Source organism: Cydia amplana, chromosome 2, assembly GCF_948474715.1.
Source record: "Cydia amplana chromosome 2, ilCydAmpl1.1, whole genome shotgun sequence".
NCBI lineage: Eukaryota > Metazoa > Arthropoda > Insecta > Lepidoptera > Tortricidae > Cydia > Cydia amplana.
In genome coordinates this window covers 16,036,210-16,063,386 of record NC_086070.1, presented here as the reverse complement: position 1 = coordinate 16,063,386, position 27,177 = coordinate 16,036,210, and the positions used below count along the sequence as shown (strand labels likewise).

General features: G+C 37.5%; 1 protein-coding gene across 1 annotated transcript in view; it reads left to right on the top strand.

Moving 5' to 3' along the window:
- Nucleotides 1–26,042, top strand: part of LOC134659085 (NADPH oxidase 5) — a 61,495-nt gene extending 35,453 nt beyond the window's left edge. Inside the window, exons 2-23 of the mRNA XM_063514694.1 lie at nt 15,651–15,745; nt 16,233–16,344; nt 16,665–16,762; nt 17,513–17,633; nt 17,903–18,053; nt 18,238–18,448; nt 18,637–18,860; nt 19,244–19,432; nt 19,629–19,822; nt 20,059–20,195; nt 20,370–20,554; nt 20,915–21,026; nt 21,376–21,533; nt 21,759–21,882; nt 22,141–22,269; nt 22,487–22,584; nt 22,838–22,971; nt 23,211–23,321; nt 23,643–23,741; nt 24,011–24,205; nt 24,688–24,789; nt 25,916–26,042. Of these exons, the coding sequence (XP_063370764.1) occupies nt 15,651–15,745; nt 16,233–16,344; nt 16,665–16,762; nt 17,513–17,633; nt 17,903–18,053; nt 18,238–18,448; nt 18,637–18,860; nt 19,244–19,432; nt 19,629–19,822; nt 20,059–20,195; nt 20,370–20,554; nt 20,915–21,026; nt 21,376–21,533; nt 21,759–21,882; nt 22,141–22,269; nt 22,487–22,584; nt 22,838–22,971; nt 23,211–23,321; nt 23,643–23,741; nt 24,011–24,205; nt 24,688–24,789; nt 25,916–26,011 (3,075 nt within the window). The 3' untranslated portion in view covers nt 26,012–26,042. The remainder of the gene's footprint in view (nt 1–15,650; nt 15,746–16,232; nt 16,345–16,664; nt 16,763–17,512; nt 17,634–17,902; nt 18,054–18,237; nt 18,449–18,636; nt 18,861–19,243; nt 19,433–19,628; nt 19,823–20,058; nt 20,196–20,369; nt 20,555–20,914; nt 21,027–21,375; nt 21,534–21,758; nt 21,883–22,140; nt 22,270–22,486; nt 22,585–22,837; nt 22,972–23,210; nt 23,322–23,642; nt 23,742–24,010; nt 24,206–24,687; nt 24,790–25,915) is intronic.
- Nucleotides 26,043–27,177: the final 1,135 nt, after the last annotated feature.

The window sequence follows — 27,177 nt, the reverse complement described above, 5'->3', positions numbered from 1 at the left end:
CCTTTTAATAATAAGGTCCCGAGCGTGCGTCACCGGCAATATATGACGAGCAGGGGCAGTTTTTAAAAATTTATCAAAAAATTATAGTTATAAATTATAAAAAAATATGTATAAGAACAGTTTCAGGAAATGTTGTAGATTGTTTAAGTATCAAAATTACGTTGAAATTAAGTCGATTTTCACGAAAAATGTTCACTTGTTATGAAGTAATTTCTGGTGAAAATTGATTTCGTCTAACTTTCATTTACTCTTGTTCAATATCATATAACAAAAATGTAGTCTATGCAAGTTGGAGTATAGGATATGTGTAATACATAATTACCATTTTTAGCAGTCCAAACTTTACGGAATTTACAAATAAGATCGACTAAATCAGTGCTTTACGCGCGTTTACCTAAACGTCCATCAGAAAAAAAATCATTACTAATTTAGTGAGTCAGTTTTAAAAAAAATGATCTGTACAAATGCAAGATAAGAAGACGTGCTAATAGATACCAGTACTTGTTATTTCTATTACGTAACAGAAGGTGTACAATTTCATCGACTAAATCTATCAATTTTACATTTTTGCGCCTAAAATCGATACCGGCCTCTTAATACATATATCAAAGTTAAAAGCTAGGTATCGATTTTTTTCAATATCACTCAACTTTGGTGTTGTGTTTTAGTGTAAATCGATGGTGGACTGTAGTTTAATTAAATCTACAAAATCTAACGGAATTTACCTAACATACCACATATCCAGCTTACCACAGTGACTTTTTCCTATAATAAACTTATGTATGCGCCAATTAGTTCTATCGGTTTTTGGCGAACAACACACTTAACTGAAAGGAAGTTAATTTCCTCTAGTGCCTTAAAAGTACTTATGAATCAACTTTTTCTTAAGGCATATTGGTATTGCTATGGTGGTTTTAAACCAGACCTAAAGTCCTGGGATATAAAGTTACGTTTGCTATGATAAGTATTTTAAGGTAGACCTTTTGAAGAATCTCTAGTTTAATCCACATAAACAGACAGAATACCGCACTAATGAATCCTAGTCGATCTCGTTTAAGTATATCACGGGCCTGAGGAGACACGACCGTATTTGAGAGACGCAGGGTTGACATTGACTTGTTATAGTTGGATTAAAGCTAGCTGGATAGCGGATAAGCTTATGGTTTTTGTAACACCGTCCGTTGCACAGAGTAGCTTTCCAAAACTCATGACAGAGCAATGAAATTGATATAAAGCTGGTCAAGCAAATCTTGTCAGTAGAAAAAGGCGTGAAATTCAAATTTTCTATGGGACCATATCCCTTCGCGCCTACATTTTTCATTTTGCCGCCTTTTTCTACTGACAAGATCTTCTTGACCATCTATATATATTTGTTTCTGCTTATTACCTGCAAAGTTGCAAAGAAAGTTTTAGTAAATTGGTCCCTTCTATCCTTCTTGTTCGATATATGTAAATAGTAATTAATTAAGATTAACCACAAATTGTTTTAACGTTTAATTTTTAATACCTAATACGTGGTAGGTGTACGTCCATTTAAGATACATGTTATAAGAGTTCTGAATTTTTCAGTATTGTTACCCATAGATACAATAAACTTGCCTTTCCTAATAAGTTTTGTATGATCGATACTAATTAGCCCCTAGTCGAAAATTTTTGGGCAATAGCTAGGCCTAATGACTTAATACCTATTAGTAAAATGAAACCTCGAATACTCTTCAATCAACTGCAACCCACTATATTACACTTTACTGTAGGTACGCTGTACCCACGCGTAGCGCTTATTAATACCTGCTATTGATTCCTAAAACAGTAAATCGAAATGCCGCATTTTTAGTTTTATGCGCTGGATTTAATTGCGGGGTAGGTATGTGTGTTTATCACACTACTCTGTCATGGAACGTGACAGTGCTACCAACCAGTCTTTACACTTATCTCAGGGTTGACAAAATATTCTACATTTCAAATACGACTAACAAAAACAAGTGAAAATCGCGTAAGGGCGCACACCTGTTCGATGCCCTGGGCCTTCAGCCCTGCGCGGTACTCCGCCTTCGGCCTTTACAAGGCTTAGAAGCTCACCGTCGGGCCATCGAATTTGCTAACACATTGTTAGTTAGTATTGAATACTCTAGTGTCTATAAGACATATGCCAAACTCAAAAAAACAACGTTGCTTAGGCCGTATACCGATGATTTTTTATTATTATTAGGCAGTAGACAGTCGCCTGCGCTAAACTTAATGGTGGTCAATTCGTGAGATGTTACCCTAGTTTATAGTTAAAGGAAAAAGAAATCCGGGGAGTGATATTTCTGTAGCAGTAGGTACCTACTATGTAATCTGGAGTCTAGAGAAGTCGTTCTAGTTACTATTGACGTTATTGCATCCTTAACGCTCAGCGCAAGTTACAAAAAAGTTCCCCGTACGGGGCTTGGAGGCGTCAATTAGAGATTTTTCTAAGTACTCACATAAAACGCCGTTTTGTATATGGACTCGTAATTGAACGAATGACACGCAGGTATGGTGACATGCATTGGCACGTTGGCAGTAAGTATACCTAAGGGCTCGATTAGTCGATTAGTGTGACTGTGTCTTCGGAATGTCTATTAAGTGTACAGTTTTTTTTACTTTTGTCTCTTATGGACGCATGTAAATAGAGGATAGTAGAAGATTTCAGTCAAACACTGAAAAGTGGTCCAAAGGTTAACATTAAATCAAATAAATATAAACATTATGAAATAGGTATAATGAGTGAAGCTAAGTAAAAGCGTGTAAAAGTAAAATGTTTAGTTATAGGTACACCTTTAGTCTTACGTCTCCAAGCCCTACATTAACAGCTATGATCTATTTATGGCCCACGCTCATCTAAGATTAAAATCAAGAATTTAACATGTAATAAATAAAGTAAACAGTATTACCTCGGGCTGTAGTTGCGTGCAATAACATATCTACAGCAGCGAGTCAATTTCCTCCCGTCACTTCTGCAGAACGAGATTAATGCTTAGCCGCTCGCTACGCGTGTCAAGATATCATTAAAATTATTAGCAATTAGGTACGCGAATCTGCCGGTACACGATAATGTTATAGGTAGTTATTTACCAATATATTTGCAATTTATATATTGGTATGTATTCAAGTGTGGTTTTAGAAAAAAAATCGGTCCAATTTATATCACCCAGTATTTTGAGACAGACAGTCATCTTAAGGGGCCCACTGATTACCAGTCCGCCGGACGATATCGGCCTGTCAGTTGTTCAGAACTGTCAACTTATTGTTCTAACTGACAGGCCGATATCGTCCGGCGGACTGGTAATCAGTGGGCCCCTTTACTGTTCAAGCGCAAATTAAATGGAATTGCGTAGTTTTAATTACCGACCGAGTTTCTATTTCCACTTGTCCCAATCATCAGACTAGCTCAATGGCACCCTAACATTGGCCAACGTGAGCGACAATCAAATTTAATTTGCAATATTTGTTTAGCACAACTATTAGAAAACGGAAACTAAATAGAAGCCGACAGTAACATTTTGTTACATTTCTTTTGTAAATTTTAGTAGGTATGCATGAATGTATTAATCGTTTCTAATATTATCCATTTTTTATAAGCCCTTTTAAAGCATAAAACCTTATACTTTATTATTTTGTGCCTTGGTGCTACTACTGCTACTACATAAATATAACTATGGGCTTAGAAGTCCTTATTGACTCTGATAATAAGAAATTGTTCACTTGGCTTGGCCATATGTTACGCATGTCGATATTGTCGATAAGTTAGCGAGACATACGTCTGTAACTATATAGGGTGATATATGGGGCCGAATCTAACTCTGCAATCACAGTACTATCACCAAACAGTACATTTATTCTGTGAAAAGGTGATTATAAATAAAAAGATGTAGCTTTTTTATCCGAATTGGTACTCGGAACTTTTATGCATGAATACGAGTTAGACCATTTCAGCAATTTTGATAACGGAGGCAGCTTAGTACATTTGTTTAAAAACGTTGCGTCGTCTGTTTTGGTCCAGCAACAGATACTAATCCCACCATTCCCACCTCCACTGTCTATGCGTTTCTCTGTCGTATATAATACTTGATTTTCAGGCTCGTTATAAGATTTAGTACCTATACAAAGTTTTACAGTTTGGCCTTGCAACCCTTTTATAATTGGCCAAACTGAAAGGGCAAACACAGTAGGTACTTGTTCGTTACATTACGTTACAATATAAAGTGGATGGTTTCTGTCAATTCTGTCGTACCTATACATATATTGACAAGGCTTTAAACTGCTAATTGCAATAACTATAATGTTGCCAGCCTATGCCGACTGTAGTAGGTAATCGTATTACTTATCAGTTTGACAGTGCACTGGTCCAATCTGTTTAAAGTTTCTCTAGCCTGATTAGCTAGGAACCGTTGAACAACAAAGTCTTACATGTTGTGAAATAATTATCGTACTTATCTAACTTTGTATAAATAAAGGCATGAGTGATTTATATGTGTGACTGTCTTGCCATATACCTACTTACCTACCTTGCAACAACTTTGTAGGAAAACCTAACAATGTAGAGTCTGTGCGGAAAGAGTAGAGTCGTGAAATGTATGGGACCCAATACATTCTACGACTCTTCTCTTTCCGCACAGACTCTAACCTTAAGGATGACCGACGTTAGACCGAGCCGGATATCAAAGAGTAGTATAATATATAGGACACCGGGTATCCTACATGAACAAACGGTACGACACGATAGAAACAAGCCAAAGAAAAGGTTTTCGTTTTTAGCCGCATTAATATTATTAATACTTACGATGTTAGTCTGTTAAGTGTGTATATCTCATGGGCTTTCGAATAAAATATGATATCTGACTTGATATAATGAATATTTTGAGCATTTTTCACGGTCGATGGACATAAAGCTGATTATAACTGATATATGATGACGGGCGTATGTTCCCAACTTGCACCGTATCGTCGACGCAGAATGCAGGCAGTTAATTATGTCGTGATGTATAGCATATTGATCTATCTTGTTGCGTCCACGCACCTAGCTCTTTGTTTATCTTTCATCATTAACAGTAGGTACCACAATAAAGGCCGGGAAATAATTTATTGTCGGGAGAGTATCAGGAGGGCCATTTGGTTACACGAGGTAGTGAATCCCTGATCTGAAACCTGACCGTATTGTACGAAAATTGTAATTGTACACATCTCGCCGATCTCGCGCTAAAGCACCCCAAACGACACGTACGAAAATAATAAGTTTTATTTATAGCCTGTAGGAAATGTGTACCTATTGTAACTAGGCATTTCTCATTTCGATTTTTGGTACCTATGATTTAATCAGCGTACACTTTAATCATTACGAAATTCTTTATTTCTTAAACCAGGCACAGTAACTATGAGAACAATGGGTCATATATTTAATTCAAACCGATTGATAGTCGAAGTAAGTAGGTATGCATGTATTTAGCTACTTTCAAAACTTACTAAAGTTTTATCTTCATATTTTATGTGAACCCTTTAACAGATAAAGTTAGGACTTAAGTAAAACATTATGTGAATTGTGATACATGCTTACCGATAAGATTTATTTTATTTTTAGTCTAGACAGACAGACGTTAAAAATATTAGTTATTAGTAAATAATTAGCGTAGCAACACTACTGTTAAAGTAAAACTTCTAATGAAAGTACACATTACCTTACTGCAGACTTAGGGCCAACTACACAACTTGACAGGCTGATCAACGTCACTCAATAGTGAAGTATGAAACTTCCGATACAAAATGATTTAGCGAACGTTTTAACGGTGACGGCGATAGACGGTTTGGTGCAGTCGATCCTTTGATGGAGTCTATACATATTATACGTACCTAATCCTTCCTTATTCTTCCGTGAATTTTCACTATTGGCAAGGTGCGAAGTCGGTGGAGGGGGAAGTGGCGCTGATCGTCACAAACACAGGTAATCTTATGGAATGTCCGCCATTAGTACTAGCGGCAGCCGCTTGAACTAATTTTACTCCATAAAATTTAACGTAGAAAGTCCGCCAAAATGAGGGCAGCACCAGTCGTGCACCTAGCGAATACATAATTTAATTATCTATTTAGTTACGTCAAATATGAAAAATGCCTATGTCCTCAGTAGGCGAAGTTTAATTAGAAACTACTTTGCCTTAAAACGTATCATTAATAATCACACAGATAAAGGTCGAACTGCCTAATTCACATCAGAGTTGTATTGTATTCCTTAGATGTCAGATGTACCTTATATTTCCCTACAATTTTATTAATAGTATTGTGAGTTAGAAAAGACCATGCACGTTGCAACTTGCAAGTAGGCATTACTAAGAAGTTGACCTCACTCTAGTATTATCTCATTGGTCTATTAGTGTTGAGATCGTTCGATTGGCCAACGGTAGCCGCCACCGATTGGCTGACCGTTATGACTGATGCTTGACAAATTGTATAGAATTTCGAAATGTACCTATGCATGAAAAGCTTGCGAATTCCACTTGGTCAAATAGCAACTAATAACTTATATGCATACATCGGTGACTTGTGGTAATTAAGTAGCACGAGAGTAGTAGGTAGTTCTCAGGTACAACAAAATAACAAATTAATACCCATCACTAAAGTACATCGTTTTTACATACCTGTAGGTGTTATTGCTATTGTCATTAATTCAGCAATTATTACGAGATGTGTCGCGATTGTCGCGAACCTTAGAATTTAGAAGTTGTAATCAAAGAACACCAATAACGCTGCAACATTACAGAAGAATGCTTGTTTTACTCACCATGGCCATCACGTCAGTCGAAACCGAAATAATTATTATTTTCTTACACCAAGTGGATTTTCTCATATACATACAAGACGCAGAATAACTCCTAAACATTTAGAAAATATATTAATCGTACACAACGACATGGTCACTGTCGAATCTTCTTGTTGGTATTTCACGAGCCATTCATTGCTTCAACTGACCGATCATTCATGGCTAAGGCGTGAGGGGTCCGTTTAACGCCGACTCGGTCCTGACCGCTCCACTTGCATCACCCGCCTACATCCATCACTCACATTACCATATGAATGGCTATTTTGACAAATGACCCCGCTCCGCGCCTGCGCTCTGTTGGGCTGCTGAGTTGTACAGAGTACGCTACTGAAGATTGTTAGTATACCTACCCTCCTGACGACCGTGTAACAAAAATTGCCAGTTTAAATTTAACTGTGCCGAATTGACAAAGTCAAAACTTAATTGCGGCCCAATATGTATCTGTAGGACGCCGGTCTTCAGGAGGTGTATGTATATTTATATAAAACCTAACTACTGTTCATTAACTAAAGAACAAAAAACTGATTCAGATATTTTGGCTCTAATAAGAGTCCTAATTCGGACTTAAAACGGGAAGAAGTTTAACAGATATTACTCTGCATTAAAGAGATTGGGTTGGCTTATCATTTCTAGGACCACCACGATTAAAAATTAAAAGTAAAAATACTGCGGAGATTTGTCTGGACAGCAAGATTTTTGATATGACATGAAGTTCCCCAAATTAATTTAAAAACATACTGTCGTATCTTACCTACTCTATTCTCGATCTATATCGCTCCAAATGTTTCTCAACTTATCAGTCGCCATATCGACCGGCAGCAGATCATCTCGCCAGCATTCTACTCTAATTGATTTCTAAATGAGTTTCCGATGATTAATACGAGATATCTCATTAGCTACCGGTTGGGCAATGACACGCCGATGTATCTGTAACAGATCAAAGCACTTAGGATAACCAAGTTAAGTATATTATTGCTTGATCCGTGGGTCCATTGTAAGTGGTTCACGATTGTTGTATGTTTAGCTTGTTTTGACTTTAAGCCTCGCCGACTTAAGTTGCTGTTTACCTCGTAAGATAACTATGGGTAAAACATTTGTGGCACATGTAAGTTTGTGTACCTAGATTTTTGAAGTGAAAACTTCTTTAGCGGCGCTGTGCACTTTTTGTGATGGGGAAAAATGTTAAACTCGTAACAGGTGTCACGTGACCGTAAGACGTAAGACGGTCACGTGACCTGATCGAAAAACTGTTGGGTACCTACTTCAACGTCATTGAGTTTTTCTTTATTGATTTAAATGCCATCTAGTGAGTTTCGATCTAACTGGTATTAATATAACTCGAGTACTAACAGTGATGTGCTTAGAGGTTTCAAGTAATGCGACGAAATAACGATAGATGGCGTTAACCTCAATTATACATAGTGCTGCAGAGATTTTGAAATAGTGATTGAGTTTTCACTTCTGCCGGCACTCCCTGAGTGCAACCCGTTGTTTTTTTTTTTTCGACAAACATTTAAGCACCTAGTTTATAAGAAAACAATTTCAAACTGTTTTTTTTGCTTAGCCATCGCGTTTTTTATATAAATTATTGACACGGCTCTTTATTTTAAAAATACTTGTATACGTTATAAAATAAATTTTGACATTGTCATGCAACTATTCTAACTATAATTTGCAAAAAACTTTATTAGATTCAAAATAATCAGTAGTTCACCTCGTACTGTGAAGTCATAATTCGCCAACAATATGCAATCCAGCTAGTCTTGTAACCACAAATCTACATTATACTCGTATAATGTATCAAAAACTTCTAATTGCCGGGACGTGCCCCCCCTAGCAAGGTGTGTTCCAGGTTGAATCTAAGAACTTCGCTTCGCTCGTTTGCCGAAATATTTCCTATTACCACTAGCCATGTTAATAATCGGCGTACAAAATAAGAAGTATGTATTAAAAAAAATAGATGCTCTAGGCAGGAAAGTAAGTAATACAAGATTCCAGACATTCTTGAACTAAGGTAAGCATAGAGCAGTGCCAAATAGGAATCTTATTAATTTTGCCCTGTTTCCTAAAACCCACCTTATTGATAATGGTTCAAGAGTGATATTAGAGTGACATGTATAAGGAATAAATAAGAAGGCAAGGGGTAAGCTGATTGAGTAAATAAATAACCCATTTGTGTCTTTAAAAGGAAAAAGGTATGGTGTTCACAGTGAACTTAATGTGAGTAAGTAAACTGTAGTACGGTAGTAAGATGGATCTAATTAAGTACTAATGGATGGGCTAAAACAAAATCAATGTGTCATAAAAATGAGTAGGTATAATAGGGGCAATTGAAGGGTCCACGGAAAGAACATGTCTAGTCACCTTTTTTTAGGAAAATGAGATTTTTATCTCAAAATGAAGAGCTCTTAATGAACTATTAATTATAACTTTTGCTACCACTGTATAATAAATGTAACACAACTTTATTTTTAGTTAAATAATACCTGGTCACGGAATTACCATACGTTTTGACATTGTTCCAAATTTTAAAACCGCGATTACTCAAAATGTCACTAGTGTGACTAGACATGTTCTTTCCGTGGACCCTTCAATTGTTTCCAGACAGCTAAAACATTGAGAATCATTTCTGTTTTCACTGTTGCTCTAGTCTAGGTTTAACGGTCTACTGCCTTTAACTATACTGTGACAAGATTTATGGGTGCTACAGACGCCTTCTAAGGGCGTAATGAAAACGTTTTGTGCCGGCTGCGTCTTACTCGAAGCGCACTTTTTGCGAACACTTTATTGGTGAATTAAATACGCTGACAATACGCGTACCACTGATTTGAAGTTTCCCGATTTTTACGCATTATTAATATTTACTTTAAAATTACCTCCGACGTTTCGAAGACGACATTGTCTTCGTGGTCCCGGAGAAAGACTGGCTAAAGTTGCCATCAATATCTTCTAGCTAATAACTATTAACTATAAGAGTTTTTTCTCAACAACTGTGTATTTTATAATAAAAAGGTAGGTACAGAAGTGCATTAAAAGTCGCACTCATGCGGTATCACTAAAATTATTTAAATAGGTACCACTATCACGCGCACCTGAAATCCTATCAATGTGCAAGCGAAATGGCTAGGTACGGAGTCTACCGTGCTAAATCCAGCGTTATGTTTTACTAACCACAATAAACTGAGCCCTGTTATTGTTATATTTAGTATCATTAAATTTACAGGCTAAATCAAATTTGTCACAAATGGCCATGTCACGAGTGAACTGTCTGATATTGATAATTCCTACCGTCAACAACTTCACTTTAGTCGTTGATGTCTTTTGTTCATGGCTCGAGTTAAAATTAAATAGTTCGTAGATGCAATTTAACTGTTTACAAAAAAAACATGCTCTTTGTTATAGATGACAAAACTGTCATGGCATTGTCACCTCTTTCGTGATACGTATATAAATATAGGTTTAGGTAAATCTTGGAAGTAAGAACTTAATTTTATTTATAATAAAAAATTAGTAAGTGGCTAGAGAAAAAACATTTTTTTTAGATCTTGCTGCCGTCGCCGTATTGCAAACCAATTTTCATATGTATATTTAAAAAAATTGTAATGGTCTAAATCTAAATAGAAAATACCTATACCTAATATGTTATACCTATAATATACCTATAACATCATCGAACTGGTTTACTCGTACGTATTTTTCAATTTAACATGATATTTATTTGATAAATTTGCAGACATACACATTTTAATAAGTTAAATGTTAGAGTTTTGTAGATAGGTAAGAAACGCCTATTTGCGTTGATTTCGTTACGTCCTCTGCGCGGGCGCAAGCGGCGCCGTAAATCGTCATAAAATATGTGGAGCGACAAAACGTTTCTTATTAAATTACCGCGCCCTCGGCTGGCGCACTTTCGATACATATGTTTGAGACACACGGCCGGAAACATCGACATGCATGCTCATCGCGGACGCTTATCTATAATATGTACTCTGTATTCTGTAAGTAAGTACATTAGGTACATTGATATAACTGCTCAATAAATGTGAACTGAGCTATAACCGCGAAAATCGATGTTCGCAAATTGCGGGCATTTTTCTCTGTCACTCTAAATACGCTTTCATCGGAGTAAAAGAGAAAGATCCCCGTAATTTGCGAATTTTGGTGTTTGCAGTAGCATATCTCAGTATGCGCGGCACTCAGTTCGACGTCCATGCGACGCCTATGTCCGCACATACGTTAGTCAATGTGTATAGTTGATAGCGATTATGCTAATGCTATGGCCACGCAATTGGGTCGCCGTAATAGCGCAGGTTATCGACGTATACTAATTATGTTGTAGTATACATGTATGCTCTCATGGCTCATACATCCTCGAGGTGTAAGAAATCTACGTAATCTATGTACCCTATAAAGTTTACGTGAACTTGGTGTGGAAGGCGTAGAATCAATCAATTCTAAATAACAGGAGATTGCCCTCTCTCTCTCTCTCTCTCTCTCTCTCTCTCACTTCGGTCATGTTTCACATCGACACAAGTTAGGAATTGTCTTTCTAAACGTACCTATATCACACAACATTTTACAATTAATTATGCAATAACCATATAAACGGACAGAATATAATCTTAAGGTAATTTTACGGTTTAACTCATGTATTTTTAGTCACTCGTACCGTATAATTAGCTTAATATTTGTAGGTATTCTAAAATAGAATCTCATCTGACTGACGAACTGTCTGTGTCAATTTGTGTGATCTTATGTTACCTACTCTTTTCTTTATCATCAAACGTGCGTGACGTATGCCTTCTAGAAGGTACTGTATTTTCAGTCTTTTTACTGAACCCATACTTAATTACCTATAATAATTTAATTAGGTATGTTATCGCACGTTAATACCTATTATATGCAAAACCCTTAGACACGTAATGTAAGCTTAACCTTATTATAAACCCAAGGTAACCTAACCTATTGACACCTAAACTAGGCCAACTGAAAACACGCAGAACTCAAGTCAAGCAAAAACAGCATTTCAGTTAAGGGGGTAAGAACTTCTCCATACGAACAGTCAGCAACAGAAGTAGCCAAGTTCAAATTACTCAGCTAAGACTAAGGTCCATAGTCTTAGAGAACTATTCTTAAGTACCTACCTAGCTACTTATGCTGCCGACTGTACTGGACCAGTTGGTCGCTAAGATAATAGACTAGGCGTGACATGCTGATCGTATCGGTTCACGTCGCCGATTTATTACTGCACCAGTGTATGTCGCGAACGCGTGTGGGTCGCAAAGGGCGAGGGCTGGATCCGTGTGCGATACAACTTCATTCTTGATAAAAGTGAGTCAGGGCCTTTATTCAGAAAGTCAATTTGTATTTCAGTTTAAGATAAATTCAACAACCATCATCATTGTGTGCAAAATCAATTACCCCATAGATGAGTCTAACTTCTGTTAATTTCATAATATTTAATCTAAGTGAGTTGCTAGCAGAACAACTAGGTAGGTACATACACAACAATTTTCAAATATCTCTTTTTAGGGCTCGGGAGCAAAAATATCAAAAACGGAACCCTTATACTTTCGTCATGTATGTCTGGTCTGTCCGACCGTCATTCCGTCCGTCTGTCTGTCCGTGTCAGTATGTCACAGCTTTTTACTAGAAAACTATAAGCTACATAATATTGAAATTAAATTTGGTACAAAAGTATATTTTGTGAGCTGCTACTTATTTTAGATGTTAAAGTTGGGGGCACTATCCATACCTCCATAAAAGTAAAAATAAGACTGTATAAACAAAGAATGGCACATCATTCGATAGATCTTTACAAATAACTTTAAGGTTTGTATTAAAAGTTTCGGACATACTTTCGAAAATAATAGCTTTGAAAGAACAAAAAAATGCGTTTAACTTTTAAACGGTGTGCAATATCTCCAAAACAACTTTTTATTAAAATCATGCGACGGTACGCCCTTTTGCGGATATGCCGCGGTATTTATCTACATACTTATCGTCAATATATTTCTTTTCCTAGTCATTTTGACGACTAATAAAATGATGTAAATAATATATGTATGTACATTACATGTACCGAGCTGGTTGTATGACAAAAAACGAAAGTTGATCTAATGAATATTCGCATATTTTTTCGCACATACGAGGATTAATTAGCAACGCAAGAGGATTAATATAGAATCGAAGCTTACGATAAACAGCATTAGAAATCGATCTCGTGTTGGCAGGAAAAAAAACACGCAAAACAACTTGAGCTAATGACACCGGCAATGTAAAAATTAAATGTAAGTACCTAATAGGATTATGTTTTCATTTCAAACAGGGTTACCCAAAGACGTTCGTTTTGAATTCATTGCATTTAATAACATAACTTGCTTTTGCGAGTTCCGTTTCAAGATACTAAAATATTTTTAATTCAAGTTACTTTCATTTTCATGGTACATCACATTCGTAGGTATTTAATTAGTTAATTCGTAATTTTGGAACATCCGGTTCGAAGGACCATGTGGAATCTACGTAATTATAACGATTACATTTATGATTTAGGGCCAGTTGCACCATCCCACTAAACTCGGGGTTCACCGGTTAAACCGTTAACCCAGTGTCAAATTGTACTGGTAACCATGGCAACTCCAGCTTCAACCAGTTAACCCCGGGTTAGTGAATGGTGCAATTGGCCCTTTAGAGTGTTTGGATAAATAAAAATAAAAAAATTAATAAAAAAAAAAATTAACTAAACATAACATATTGGCAGAACTCATACGCTAATCCACTCATGCACGCACATGCACACACACACACACACACACACACACACACACACACACACACACACACACACACACACTAAATAATAGCATAAAATACCTAAAACATTATTTAAAATAAAAATAGAGAATATTAGTTATAAGTAGTTTATAAATAAAATAAGTTACTTGCTTATGTATAACATTTCCTAATATAAATAATAATAAGACTGTTTAGTTATGGAGGAGCGGGGCACCCTGATACAGGTTCACTCACCTAAAAGGAAGTCCCAACCACTGATGGCAATCTGTAGATGCTTTATAAGGAAATAAATAATTTTTCATTTTCATTTCATTTTCATTTTTCATTAAAAGGATATTAATCGAGTAATGATCCTTATGATCCTTTCATATTCCAAAAAAATATTTTTTTCTGCGCATTGTTTTCCGCGACTTGTTAATCATTTTAAAATTAAGCCGAACTCTGCCAAATGTACCTATTTTTTACTAAGCATTTAAGTTCCACTATGACAACATAATTTACATACCTTATATTGCGATAACAATATACTACACCCAATAAGTGGGTACAAACCTTCCCTAGCTTGATATTCTATTTTAGACCATCCTACACTAATCTTATTTTCTCATGTTACATGAAACTCCATCATAATGTTATTTGTTTCTAAGTATTTATATTTATTTGTGTGAGTCTCACTCCGCGAGGGTCCCTTGTGCCTACGCATGTCAGCTGTCAACTGTCATTATGACATTAGGTTGACAGCTGACTGCGCGCGGACAGATCGTGTTCAATTAGTAGGCTTCATTGGTGTTTTACATGTCGGAGATTAGGGTCCCGTAGTCAGTTAAACCATAAACGAACTTGAAACGAGCCGTGTCTTGATACCGCGCTGGGCTTGACGTTTTAGTCGAGTCGAGATTAGCTTCGAGATCGTTTTACCTACAAAAAGAGGCAATCGGCAAGAGGACTTTGAAAATGTAGGGCACTTTTACACCAAAATTATCACGATGCAATGGATAGACTTAGTTTCTATAGGTTAAAAAAAAATTGAAATAGAATTAGTAAGTCACAATATGGAGTAATATGGAACAACTCTTTTTAACACAGATTAATTTAATTTGTAATATTTTGATATTACATATATGACATATGCATTCAATCGGCATAATAAAAATGTTAATAACGTGTTTAGTTGTTAATAACAAGTGTTTGAGAACACGTTACGTAGTAGGTAGGTAATCATAATCATAATCTTTATTCGTTGCAACCTTAAGTATAATTACAAAATGAGAAGTCACTTATGTTCTGCGATTTAAAATTTTCTGGGCAACGGTAGGTACATTTTATAAAGTAATAGCCCCTAACTTTTTAACACAGTTCGCGCCAAATGAGTGTGGCTGTTGAAAGTAAATGTAGACATGATCTATCGCGCGAAGTGTTCGCAGCTTCAATATTTGGTGTTGGTGTTGCTCTCTGTTAAAACTAAAAAACGTCCTAAGATCATTTTAAATCAGTCCAAGTTTAAACCGTAACACGACTTCCCTAAGGAGTATAATGTCGGCAATCCGGTTATTTATTAGTGTCCTTTTTGAGACATCATAAACGGCATCTACGTTTGATCTACGTCCTACAAAAGTTGTAGATCAAAAATGAAGGTAGAAAAGAAAGATAGGTGTAGGTAGGTACCTATATTTTTTTGTCGTTTCGTTGGTACCCTAACAAAGTGTTAACAGAATATTGTATAATCGCATAAGTAGGATTCTGTGTACAAGTAATTATTAATGAAACTGAACATGCAACAAATTGATTTTTAAAGGTGTTGTTAAACTATTAATTTACAAGTAGGTACGTTTTCCTCGTCTATAATAGAGGAATAATTGTGTTTTATTTATTTATTATTTGTTTTCCACTGCATCCGTAAAGAAATTATTTTGTTGTGATGATGATTTTACCCTTAATGTGTTGTCCTCATTTAACGATTCACATGTTATAAACTCATTGTAAGATCATTTAGTTCTGTTCTTATTTGAGTTTGGTGTTGCAGGACCTACTGGAGCGCGTGTTTCGCCTCTTCGACACGGACCGACGGGATGAGTTGGTACAGGCCGACTGGATAGAATTCCTGAAGGCAAGACTCACGTATGTACATTATTATTCTTAACCATTAAATTCCTTAAGGCTAAATGGCCCTTTAATTTAAAGTAGTGTGAAATCCACACATGATCCTTAATAATTGTTGATTAAACTTCTTGCTTAGGGTGGTATTCCACCTGTCCAATTTGTTTGTCCAATGTGCATTGTATCTCACTCTCTCATGAAACGTGAGATGCAAATATACATTGGACAAAGAAATTGGACAGGTGGAATACCACCCTTAGTCAGATTTTACTAGCTTTATCGTAACGTAACATTTTTTTACTGTCATTAGTATGACATTTCCTGCTTTGTGTAAATAAGTGGAGGGCCATTCGATTTAAAAAAAAACAAGCATATTCTGAACGGGTCATTTAGAATTCTTATTCAATACAAATAACTTAATTTTTTTGACATTAGCAAAAAATTATATTTAAACTATTTTCCTTATTGTTTTTTTTTTTCAACATATAAAATATGAAAACTGTTTTAGTGAAGAGAAGCAGCTGGAGCTGATAGAACACATCGAGAGCGTTGCTTACTTGACGTGCGGCAGTGAGCATATTGATCTCGACACCTTTCAGCTGATCCTGAGGAACAGACTGGTTCGTATACAGTTAATCTTACTAGGTTCTTACACCATGAAAGTTTACAGAAGTAGTTTCTCTTTCCAGTGATAAATATTACTTCTACTTGTTTCTTTTAAAAGGAAAATTCCTTTTTAATATTGGGCTAGAGACTCTAGCCAAGATCAGCAAGATCCGAATCCGTATTGATTTTTACGTGTCCCAGTGTGTTTAAATTAAATGCATTGGAGGATATTACATTTTTTTTCTTGGTCCAATGAATATATTGTTTAGAAAATAAATTAGTATCTAATGACTTTTTTTAAGGTCGTTTTATAAGCAAGTAATACATATTCCAGGTGACAGCTCGACTCTTCAAGGTTGTGGATACGGATGGTGACGGCTACGCGACCGTCGACGATATCATGGAGTTCCTGTCCACGGTATCTAGTACAAGGTAAAGATTTTAAAATCTTAGACGAGATTTTATAATAAAGTCAACAAATTTAATTAAGTATTAAAATCTAGCTTAAATCTAAAATAGGCCCTTGAGGCATTGTACCAAGAATGCTGGCGACATTTCCTCGCTGTCGCAATGCTGATACGTTCTTTTAGTAATACCACTGTATATATCTTGTTTGTAAAATGATTTTAATAACCTAAAAAAAAAATATTTAATTTACTTTTTAAGTATTATAGATTTCTGTTAAAGTAGATTGCGCCTAACCTACATCATCATTTCAATCATTTGTGATACAAGCTTTTATGGCTGGCTGTACTTTTTTTTCAACAGTCAACTAATACTCATGGAGTCAATCCTAACAAACCCAAACACAATTAGTGAGGTTGCGTTGTTTTATCACAGAGTTCCTATGGCCACCTCCGTATTCCATTGTAGCATACCTAATATTGCATTGTCACCCAACTTACAGCTCACACAAGTTTCAGCTTAATCGAATAATGGGCAGTGAGTCGTTTCTAAGTGACCTTGCAAAATTTGATTACAGACATACTGGACTTGAAATTAACAATAACAAGGGAACAGAATAGATGAAACTCTATAATGGAGTAAAAGTTTGTAAATAATAATAATATCGACAAACTATAATAAGAGAAAGTGCGATCTAGTTTTTCTTTGGTAAAAAAGTTAGCTTGGTTAGGTATCATGCGTAAAAATTTATTTGGATATTATTGCTTCTCTTCCCAGACCTCGCGTCGGGTTTGACCGGCACAGTGTGGACCAGCTTGAACAGCTATTCCGACAGACGGTGGGGGACCAGAAGGAGATCACCCGAGAACAGTTTGAGAAGATATTGGTCTCGAAAAACGTAAGAGCTGATAGCTGATGAATGTCTCTTGAGAAACATTTATCATGTTTACTTTAGTATCTTAAAGTAAGAAATATTCCATAATTTTAAACGATGTGATTTTTCCTTTCTGTTATAGGTACTACGTTTGTAGCAAACACGCATACGATCTGCCTAATGGAAAGCGGTTTCCGAGAAAGTCTAAAATAAGACTAGACTAGATACATATTACCAAACTACGGAATTTAACATGACATCATTTATAAGCTTAAAATACATTGTATTCACAGCCCTTCTTCACGGAGCGCGTGTTCCAAATCTTCGACGAGGACGACTCGGGCGCGATATCGCTCCAAGAGTTCATCGCCGCCGTGCACCGCTTCGCGGGCCAGTCGCACGAGGACAAGATCCGGTTCCTCTTCAAAGTCTACGATCAGGATGGCAAGTTCATTTTTAATTTTCTATAACATCAATATAATTACATATGTATTTTACTAGTAAATCTCCGACCTTTTGTGACAGGCTCCCCCTTTGTGACACTACTGTCATGAAGATTCCTCAAAAATCTTCGATGTACGTCTGTTCTAGAATTCATATGGAATTTATTTTATTTCCTATATCTTAGGTGATGGTCTTATCCAGCACCGGGAGCTCCAGCATGTGATGCGGGCGTGCATGGAGGAGAACGGGATGACGTTTAGTGAGCAACAGCTGCTGGAACTGACGACGGCCATGTTTGAGGACGCAGACACCGAACAGAGAGGCGCCATCACGTACGAGGCGCTGCGGGGACAGCTGGACCGACACGGAGGGTTGCTGCATAATCTGTCTATTAGGTTCGTGCTACTTTTGCATTGTATAAGATTTTTGTTAAATACTTCCCATGGTTTTCCTTCTAGGGAAGTAGGGAACTGAACTCGAAAACATTTTTAGTATCTGCTACTGCGGTATATAAAATGTTAAATTTAATTGTTTTATTACTGTTTCATAAAAAAATTACTACTAACCTTTTTATCATTTTCAGCATCGATCGTTGGCTAGTTCCAGCCACACAGCCTCAACGCACGTCTCTTCGCCACCGACTCTCTTCTCTCAAGCCCTACCAGCTCTCTCTCCCTTATTTCAAGAACAACTATGTGTTCATAATCTTTACCAGCTTGTTCTTCCTAGTGAACATTGGGCTTTTCTTCGCTAGGATTGTGGAGTACCAGGGGTCCAATTGTTTTGTTATTATGGCTAGAGCTTGTGGTGAGTACTACATTGTCATGCAAGGTGTTTACATTATCTTCTACATGCTTCTACTAAGCAAGTATTTTATATGGCCTTTTCATTTTCAATATTTAGACACCAGTGACACATTTTAAAGTTGTTTTCTTACTAGAACTGAACGAGAAATTTTATTGGGCCAAGTTCACTCGATAAAATTCTTAATATTATGAATTCATTTAATAAACCACTGCTGGGAAAAAGTGTCCAAAAAAAGAATGTCCTATTCTTGATCGAGAGAAAACTTATTGTAGTCGCCGTGCATGTGCAGTCCTAGTACCGTCAAATTATGCATTGCACTTAATGCATTTGTTCCAAGCTTTTAAGTCACTAGATGGTCTCTAACTCAGATAATCTTTCCTCAGGTCAGTGCCTAAACTTTAACTGCGCCTGGGTGCTTGTGCTGATGCTGCGTCTGTGCATCACGCAGCTGCGTGTGCGCGGCGCCAGCAGTTTCCTGCCGCTCGACCATCATATCTACTTGCACAAGCTCACCGGTGTGCTTATAGGCATCTACAGCATAGTACATACTGTCATGCACATCTGTAATTTCAGTAAGTGATCTATGTAGTAGATTTATGAAAATTCCAGCAGCTCATTCAACAACATCTTCCGATATATGCTCACACACATGTTTAGATATCTTTAGCAGCAATAGCTTTAGTATCTAAATGATTTCGGCCATTAAACGAGCACTTTTGGGTTGATACAAGAGATATACCAGAAATATATTATGTTTACTTTATCCAGGTTTGATAGTAGTGAATGACCCGAAACTCAACGCCGCTAACTTCTCGACTTGGGAGTGGCTGCTGACAGAGCGCCCACATCTCTTCGGCCTGGTACACGGCTGTGCCAATCCTACTGGCTTCGCGCTAGTAGTTATCCTTGCAGTCATGTGTGTCTGCAGCCAACCCTTTATTCGCCGAGGGGGCAGTTTTGAGGTGAAAATTGCAATTACTCTCCTTAAATCTATCTTGTATTCCTTTTCGGTTCCCTGACTCAAAAAATGATGAACCAAAAATGGCCACCTGTCATTATGGAGCAACAGAGCTGAGTGTGATAAATATTGTTTTCAAAACCAAATAAGAGTAATTTCGAGAAAAATATTCAACTTCTTTCTTGCGGTTCATTAATTGTGTTATGCGTTAATAAGAACATATTTCACTTTTTTCTTCAGATCTTCTACTGGACGCATCTTCTGTACGTGCCGTTTTGGCTACTACTACTGTTCCACGCGCCTAACTTTTGGAAGTGGTTCGCGCTGCCGGGCACGCTGTACATTGCCGAGAGAATCATCAGGCTCGCTGCAATGAGGTATTTTCATGAACTTTTCAAATACCTTAATAATTAGGAGCTGATGAAAACCTAGGTACCAGCCTTGGGGAAGGGAAAGTGCCTGAAACCTTTGACCGAAAAATTGTACATGTTTCAACAGAATTTATATGCAGGCATAGCATAAGTTAAATTAAATTAGTCTTTTAATTGCAGGTCTAATCACGGCAAGACATACATCTCTTCAGGAATCCTTCTACCATCGCGCGTGACGCATTTGGTAGTGCGTCGGCCACCGCTCTTCGATTTTCACGCGGGTGACTACGTGTTCGTCAACATACCGGCTATAGCGCGGTACGAGTGGCATCCCTTCACTATCAGCAGCGCTCCTGATCAAGAAGGTGAGCTTTTCAAATTCTTAAGCACAAGGAACGCATAGAATAACAGTTGACAATTTAAATCATTATAACATATACTGCAATAACAGGGAAGAATTTTAAAAATATTGTCTTAATTTTATCCTATGTTGTGTTTTAATTCTTGCGTTTATTAGTTTAGTCATTAAATAAGTACCTAGTCTAAAATAAAATCTCAGCTCGAGTGTCATAAGTTCGGATGAAATGTGATCAATTGCCAATTGACTTCCACTTATGCCACTTGAAACGGGAAACGGAACTGAAGATCAGAATAAGCTCTGCAATTGAAATTGCTAACTCTGTTCGAGTTATACGAACTGTAATTATATTTCTTACATGTTATAGATTACATCTGGCTGCACATCCGGGGCGTTGGTCAGTGGACCAACACGTTGTATGAATATTTCGAAAAAGAACACGCTAGGCTGCACGCCGGAGAAGTACCAGCTGAGCATGAGTAAGGATTATAAGGCTGTACCTATTAATTATAAAGCCTTCCGTATAGTTTATTTACTTTAATTATTTATAATGGGAGACTGAGCTTTGCTCGGAAAACATAGGTATAAAAACTCAAAAATGCGCGTTTTCCCTGAGATGAGACCTAGCTAGTTCGATTTGTCGCCACCGAAAACCCCCATATACCAAATTTCATCGAAATCGTTAGAGCAGTTTCCGAGATCCCTAAAATATATATATAAACCATTATACATATAAATAAATAAATAAACAATAATTGCTCGTTTAAAGGTATTAGATTAGATAGATAGATAGATTATCATATACTGTGAATATAGATGGTTCCGCAGGAAAGTAAGCAGAACGGGTTCTAATCAAAGTAACAAGAGTAAGCGCAAAGGTTCTTCTGGAGATGGCAAGAAGCGCTCAGTTGACTTTTCACCAGAGGTGAAAGAGTACAGCAACGAGGGTTTTACCTTAGACGAGGACAAGGAGATGGATTTTAAAGGTACATTTTTATAACAACTCTTTCAACAATTTTATACATTCAAATACTATACTGTATTTACACTAAGGTTTAGTTATAACTGTTATCAGTTAATTATTCTTAATTCAGTAAAAACTTTGTTAAAATATTACTTTATTTGTCAAATAGTTGTCCAACTCAAAAACAGTGATGCTTTGTAGCCATTTTTATTGAACTCCATTTAATATCTATTTTTTTATAATTCAGCATTCTCACCTTCTCCCAATGGCCGTCCAACGCTCCTAACTTTAACTCCATTGAAGCACCTGGAGAAATCTCGCTCCATGCCCGATGTCCATAACAAGGACAAGAATAAACAACGGCTCTTAGCGTAAGTAGTTTTAAGGTTACATTACTGCTGCAGCATTGCTGGTGGGGTGGGGATAGGCGATTACACTGTCAATGTCCTTGATAAATTGCGTCACGATTACATCGTCAAAGCTGTCAGTAATTTTATTAAGGAGATTGACAGTTAAGTACCTACCTACATCGCCCATTTGCCGCTGCTACGACGCGCGGACTGCTACATATGGGCTTAAGGTTTGTTCGTGAAAGATCAATGAGAGGACTAATGGTTTTCCATATGCAGATTGCAAGACTGCCCCCGCTCCGAGTCGGAGCGGAGCTTCGATGTCGGGTCCATGGCTAGCGCGCGCCGCTCCGCGCTAGGGCTAGCTTACAAAAGTCCGCAGAACCGGGCGCTGGCTCATAGCTTCAGGTCAGTTTTCGGTGTTAATTACGATAAATAATGATAATCTGAAAACTTAAAGAGCTATGAAAGGAGACAGATAAGTGTAGTTTAGAAAATAGTTACTAATCGTCAGGTGGCCTTCTGCGTTTCAAACTAAAACCTCCCTTAAAGTCTGGATGAGACTTTTTAGCTTTCACTGTGATAATATTAACTAACAAAGGTACCGAATTATTTGATTGCGCAGGTACATGCGCATAAAGCCGACGATTATCGCCTTCAAGACGCCGAGCCTGGAGAGCTGTGAACAGCGCCGTCGCTCCAACGAGAGCATCCTCACCGTAGGTTAGTCCAACTCTACATTTTTATTATATAATAATAGAGATGATATATGCACTAATAGGTATGCAATATTAGGTATAAGTACAAGTTAAAAAAATATCTATTAACTTTGTACCTACATTTATCCTCTTCAGACTCTGATAGCAGTAGTAATATAATAAGTCCTTTAGAAATTGTACATTGTGTCATATAAATTCTTCATATATTCTCTTACTAACAATTCACAACTCATTTTTTTGTTATTTGTCAACCTCAGCTCGACGGCGGCTGTCCAAGAGTCTGTCTCCAGACAAGGATCTGGAGGATCCGCCCGCCATCACCGTGCAAAGCCCCAGCGAGGCCTCCACCACTGAGCCGTTCGCCAACTATCCTGTAGGGAAGCCGCTCGAGGTACTGTCAAGACGAAGAAGTAGGTTGTTTAGCGTTTCTACGAAATATGTTAACAGTGCGTCTGCGAGTAGACGAGGGAATAACCTGCGGCATGAAGGCGATTGTTGTTCCTGTATGTGAGTTGAGGGGTTTACCATGATTTGATAAGCACGGACCACCTTCGCTGGCTGGTCAACAATACGCCCCCGGTTCCCGCTTATCATACTACTATATTGACATTCACCTATATTTTTTTCTAGATATATCTCGACGGGCCGTATGGAGCAGCATCCTCGCACATCTTCCGTGCAGAGCACGCTGCGCTCATCGCTGCGGGCATCGGAGTCACTCCATTTGCATCTATTTTACAGGTCCATTTAGTATCTAGCACGCCTTGTTTGATTTTACTGAGATAGACTCAAACGCTTCTAAAAAGTCGACTGCTGTGGCTTGCTTGCTTGCCACCTGATGACACGGACAAAAATTAGAATGATGTCATTAGTTGTTTCGTATTATATAGCTAGCTCTTCATCTTCCTAGCGTTTGTCCCGTTCTGTGACAGAGTTCGCTTTCTGGCTTTTCTCCTTCCACTGATATATAGAGATAGCTTATTGAATATTAATTTAGAAATCGCTTAAACCGGTCTGCTAATATGTAGTTTCATAATTAACTAAATTTATAAATGTTTACAGGCGATCATGTACCGGTACTGGAATTCGCGAAACGTCTGTCCACGCTGCGACCACAAGTGGGTTTCGAACATCGCGCAGAACAACATGAATCTCAGAAAGGTAACTAAAATGGTCAATAGACCGTATGCAAGGAGCTTATAACTATAGCTAACTCTTTGTCTAATGTAAAAATGAAAGTACGACTCGAGATCCCGGCAGGCTATAACGTAACCCTACGAACTAAAATAGTATCCACTTAGTTTTGGGACATTCGGTCATAATTTTTTCTCTTCCCGTTGTCATCTGAAACAGTCGCGCTTGAGCATCATGTCACCGTGTCCCAAGAAGCGGCAAAGAGGACTCAACAGATGATTATTTATAAATTTCAGGTGGATTTTTTCTGGATAAACCGGGAGCAGCGCTCCTTCGAGTGGTTTGTGTCCCTCCTGTCGCAACTTGAGATCGAGCAGGCAGAGACCGGCGCGCGCTTCCTTGAGATGCACATGTACATCACCAGCGCGCTGCAGAGGAGTGACATGAAGGCCGTAGGGCTTCAACTAGCGCTAGACTTACTTCATGAGAAGGTATTAATGATCTCGTATCTGTAATGTTTTAGGGCGTCCGCTAGCTAGCGCAGATGCACGGAACAGGCGCACGTACGCGGGGCGTTGTAGGTAAAATCTATAATGCTGCTCACACAATTTTTCGTTAACCCGTTCACCCACTCCGTGCAACCCAGCTAGCGGACGCCCTTAAAGGGTAATTGTGACTTAGACGCAGTGGCGTGACTGTACCAACTGAGGCTCGTGGCAAATTCTGCGAATAGAGGCAATTGAGGCACCCTCTCGGGCCAGGGGCCCGTGGCATTTTGCCTGCTTAGTCTCTCTACAGTTACGCCACTGCGTAGAGGTGAAAATGATGTTTCCATTTTAATGGACGGATGGATCCAATTTGACGGGAATTTTCTTCAGGCTATGTAACTGTGATATGATAAAAACTACTGCAGTCTTGTATTAGACATCAACAAACAGCTAGTAACTAGCACTCTTAACTTGCTGTGTTATAGGAGAAACGTGACCTGATCACAGGGCTGAAGACCCGCACGAACGCGGGCCGCCCCAACTGGGACAAGGTGTTCCAGCAACTACAGGAACAGAGGAAAGGGAAGGTCAGTCTTAAAATAGGATCCTTAGGGCCGAGCGTAGTTATTGTGGCGTACCAAGTAACACTTCACGCCTGTCCTAACCCTAAATTTTCAATACAACCACCTGACAATCGCAAGTTTAAACGAGACGTAGGTTTTAGTGCTATGAAACTATTTTTTTTAATGTAGCCTTAAATAAAGACAGAGCGTATCTGATTGATAAAACATCGGCTAAAAGCATGTCGGGCCATGCTCAGTGTAGGGTTTCGTAGCTACGATTCTGTCAAAATAGGCCATACGGGGCCTAATAGTAAGTATCATCTACATTACAAGCATAAGGGAGTGCCTTTGCAGCGCTTTTACTAAGAAGATAAGATTTTTTGCAATAACCCAAAAACGACTGGACCGATCATGTTCGCAAGGGCCTACTTAGGGTGGAATCACATCTGTCAGCATCGAGCCGCATTTTATATATGAGAAATTGCTCGTTAGTATGAAGATGCGTACGCATGCTTTCAGCTTTCCGATGCGTACGCATCTTCATACTAACGAGCGATTTCTCATATACAAAATGCGGCTCGATGCTGACTGCCTTTGCAGCGCTTTTACTAAGAAGATAAGATTTTTTGCAATAACCCAAAAACGACTGGACCGATCATGTTCGCAAGGGCCTACTTAGGGTGGAATCACATCTGTCAGCATCGAGCCGCATTTTATATATGAGAAATTGCTCGTTAGTATGAAGATGCGTACGCATGCTTTCAGCTTTCCGATGCGTACGCATCTTCATACTAACGAGCGATTTCTCATATACAAAATGCGGCTCGATGCTGACAGATGTGATTTCACCCTTATACTGACGAACCCTTAAAATATGTGGTCGTATGAAAAATATTCGCTGTTGCATACAATAGTGAGACTGAATGTGACCATATGTATCGAGTCAAAGGTCCCACTTTGTCGTTTACCATTAAGGCCGAGATTTACTTGTATCTTTATACGAAACACCTGTTAAAGCGTCCTTATGGCAAGCAGATGGCATGCGACAAAGTGGGTATTTTTGCTTGGAAACGACACATGTGACACATAGTTCACTATGTGATAAAGACAATAATTTTTAATACGTATATTTTTGTAATGGTATATTCAGGTGACGGTGTTCTACTGCGGGCCGCCGCAACTCGCGCGCATCTTGCGGGTGAAGTGCGACCAGTTCGGCTTCAGCTTCAGGAAGGAGGTGTTTTAAGCGGAATTTACCCCTCAGAGGCATTCCAACTGATTTTGATCCCATTTTAAACACAGTGTATTTGGATATGTACTGAGCGTAAAGTTAATTCAATATAGAGTCGATATAAATTATTTTAGTTCGAATAGGTACCGCTTCTGAAGAGTATTATATAGTGGTACAGATTTGTATAAAATATGATAATAATATGCTTCCTGCTGGCCAAAATCATTAGGTATATTTTAGGTTTCGTGTTAAATACATATCTGATTAAAATAACTATTTATTTAAGTGTCAGTCAAAAGGTAAAGAAAAAGTATTCACGTAAGAATCGTTATATACGTGAAATAACCTACGTAAAATGTATGTAATATTTCAGTTATTTTTTACTGTCATGATTTGATCATGATCATTGATCAACCAAACCATAATTTATGTTATCATGAGTATCGTTTTAAGTTTAATTACAATTAAATAACACATGATAAAGTATAATATTGACATGAATCAACAAAAAAGGAAGAAATATTTTTAATAGGTACCTATAATTTATAATCTTGTTAATACAAGTCGGCACAGACTTTCATTGTTAAATGATTTTTAAATGACCCATCTACACTACACACAACTTCTTGAATGTCACACAATAAATTAGATTACTCGTAATTATTAAAGTAATTTTATAGTATTAAAACAATGGACTATATTAAAACAAACTATACAGATTATAAGATTTAAATTTAATGTTTTCTTTATACTGTTCGTTTTTTTTATTCTTAATTTTTATAGAATTATACTGTTCGTAAAGAAGACAATTTATGAACCGTGATGTAGCAGTAGCACCCCTTAAAAGTTCCCAGCAAGCTCGGTTCTCCATACAAACTTAGTTACGCTCTCATTTTATAACGACTAGCTACATTGCTGAACTTTACTTGTAAGTACTTACAATAGGATAAGATTTATATATAGTCCTGTAAGTAATTCGTTTTTAATACAGTTGCTCAAAAAGTGCTATTTTACGTAGCCGTTTAGCGTTCGCAAAGTTGTGTTTTTGCGAACTAGTGCTTTTTACTTTTCGATTTTTTTTTATTCTGACCGTAATCGATACGTCCCAGATACGTCCACACCAAAAAGTTTGGGTGTTCAAAAACTATATAATTTTTATTTTGACATTAGGCATATAATAC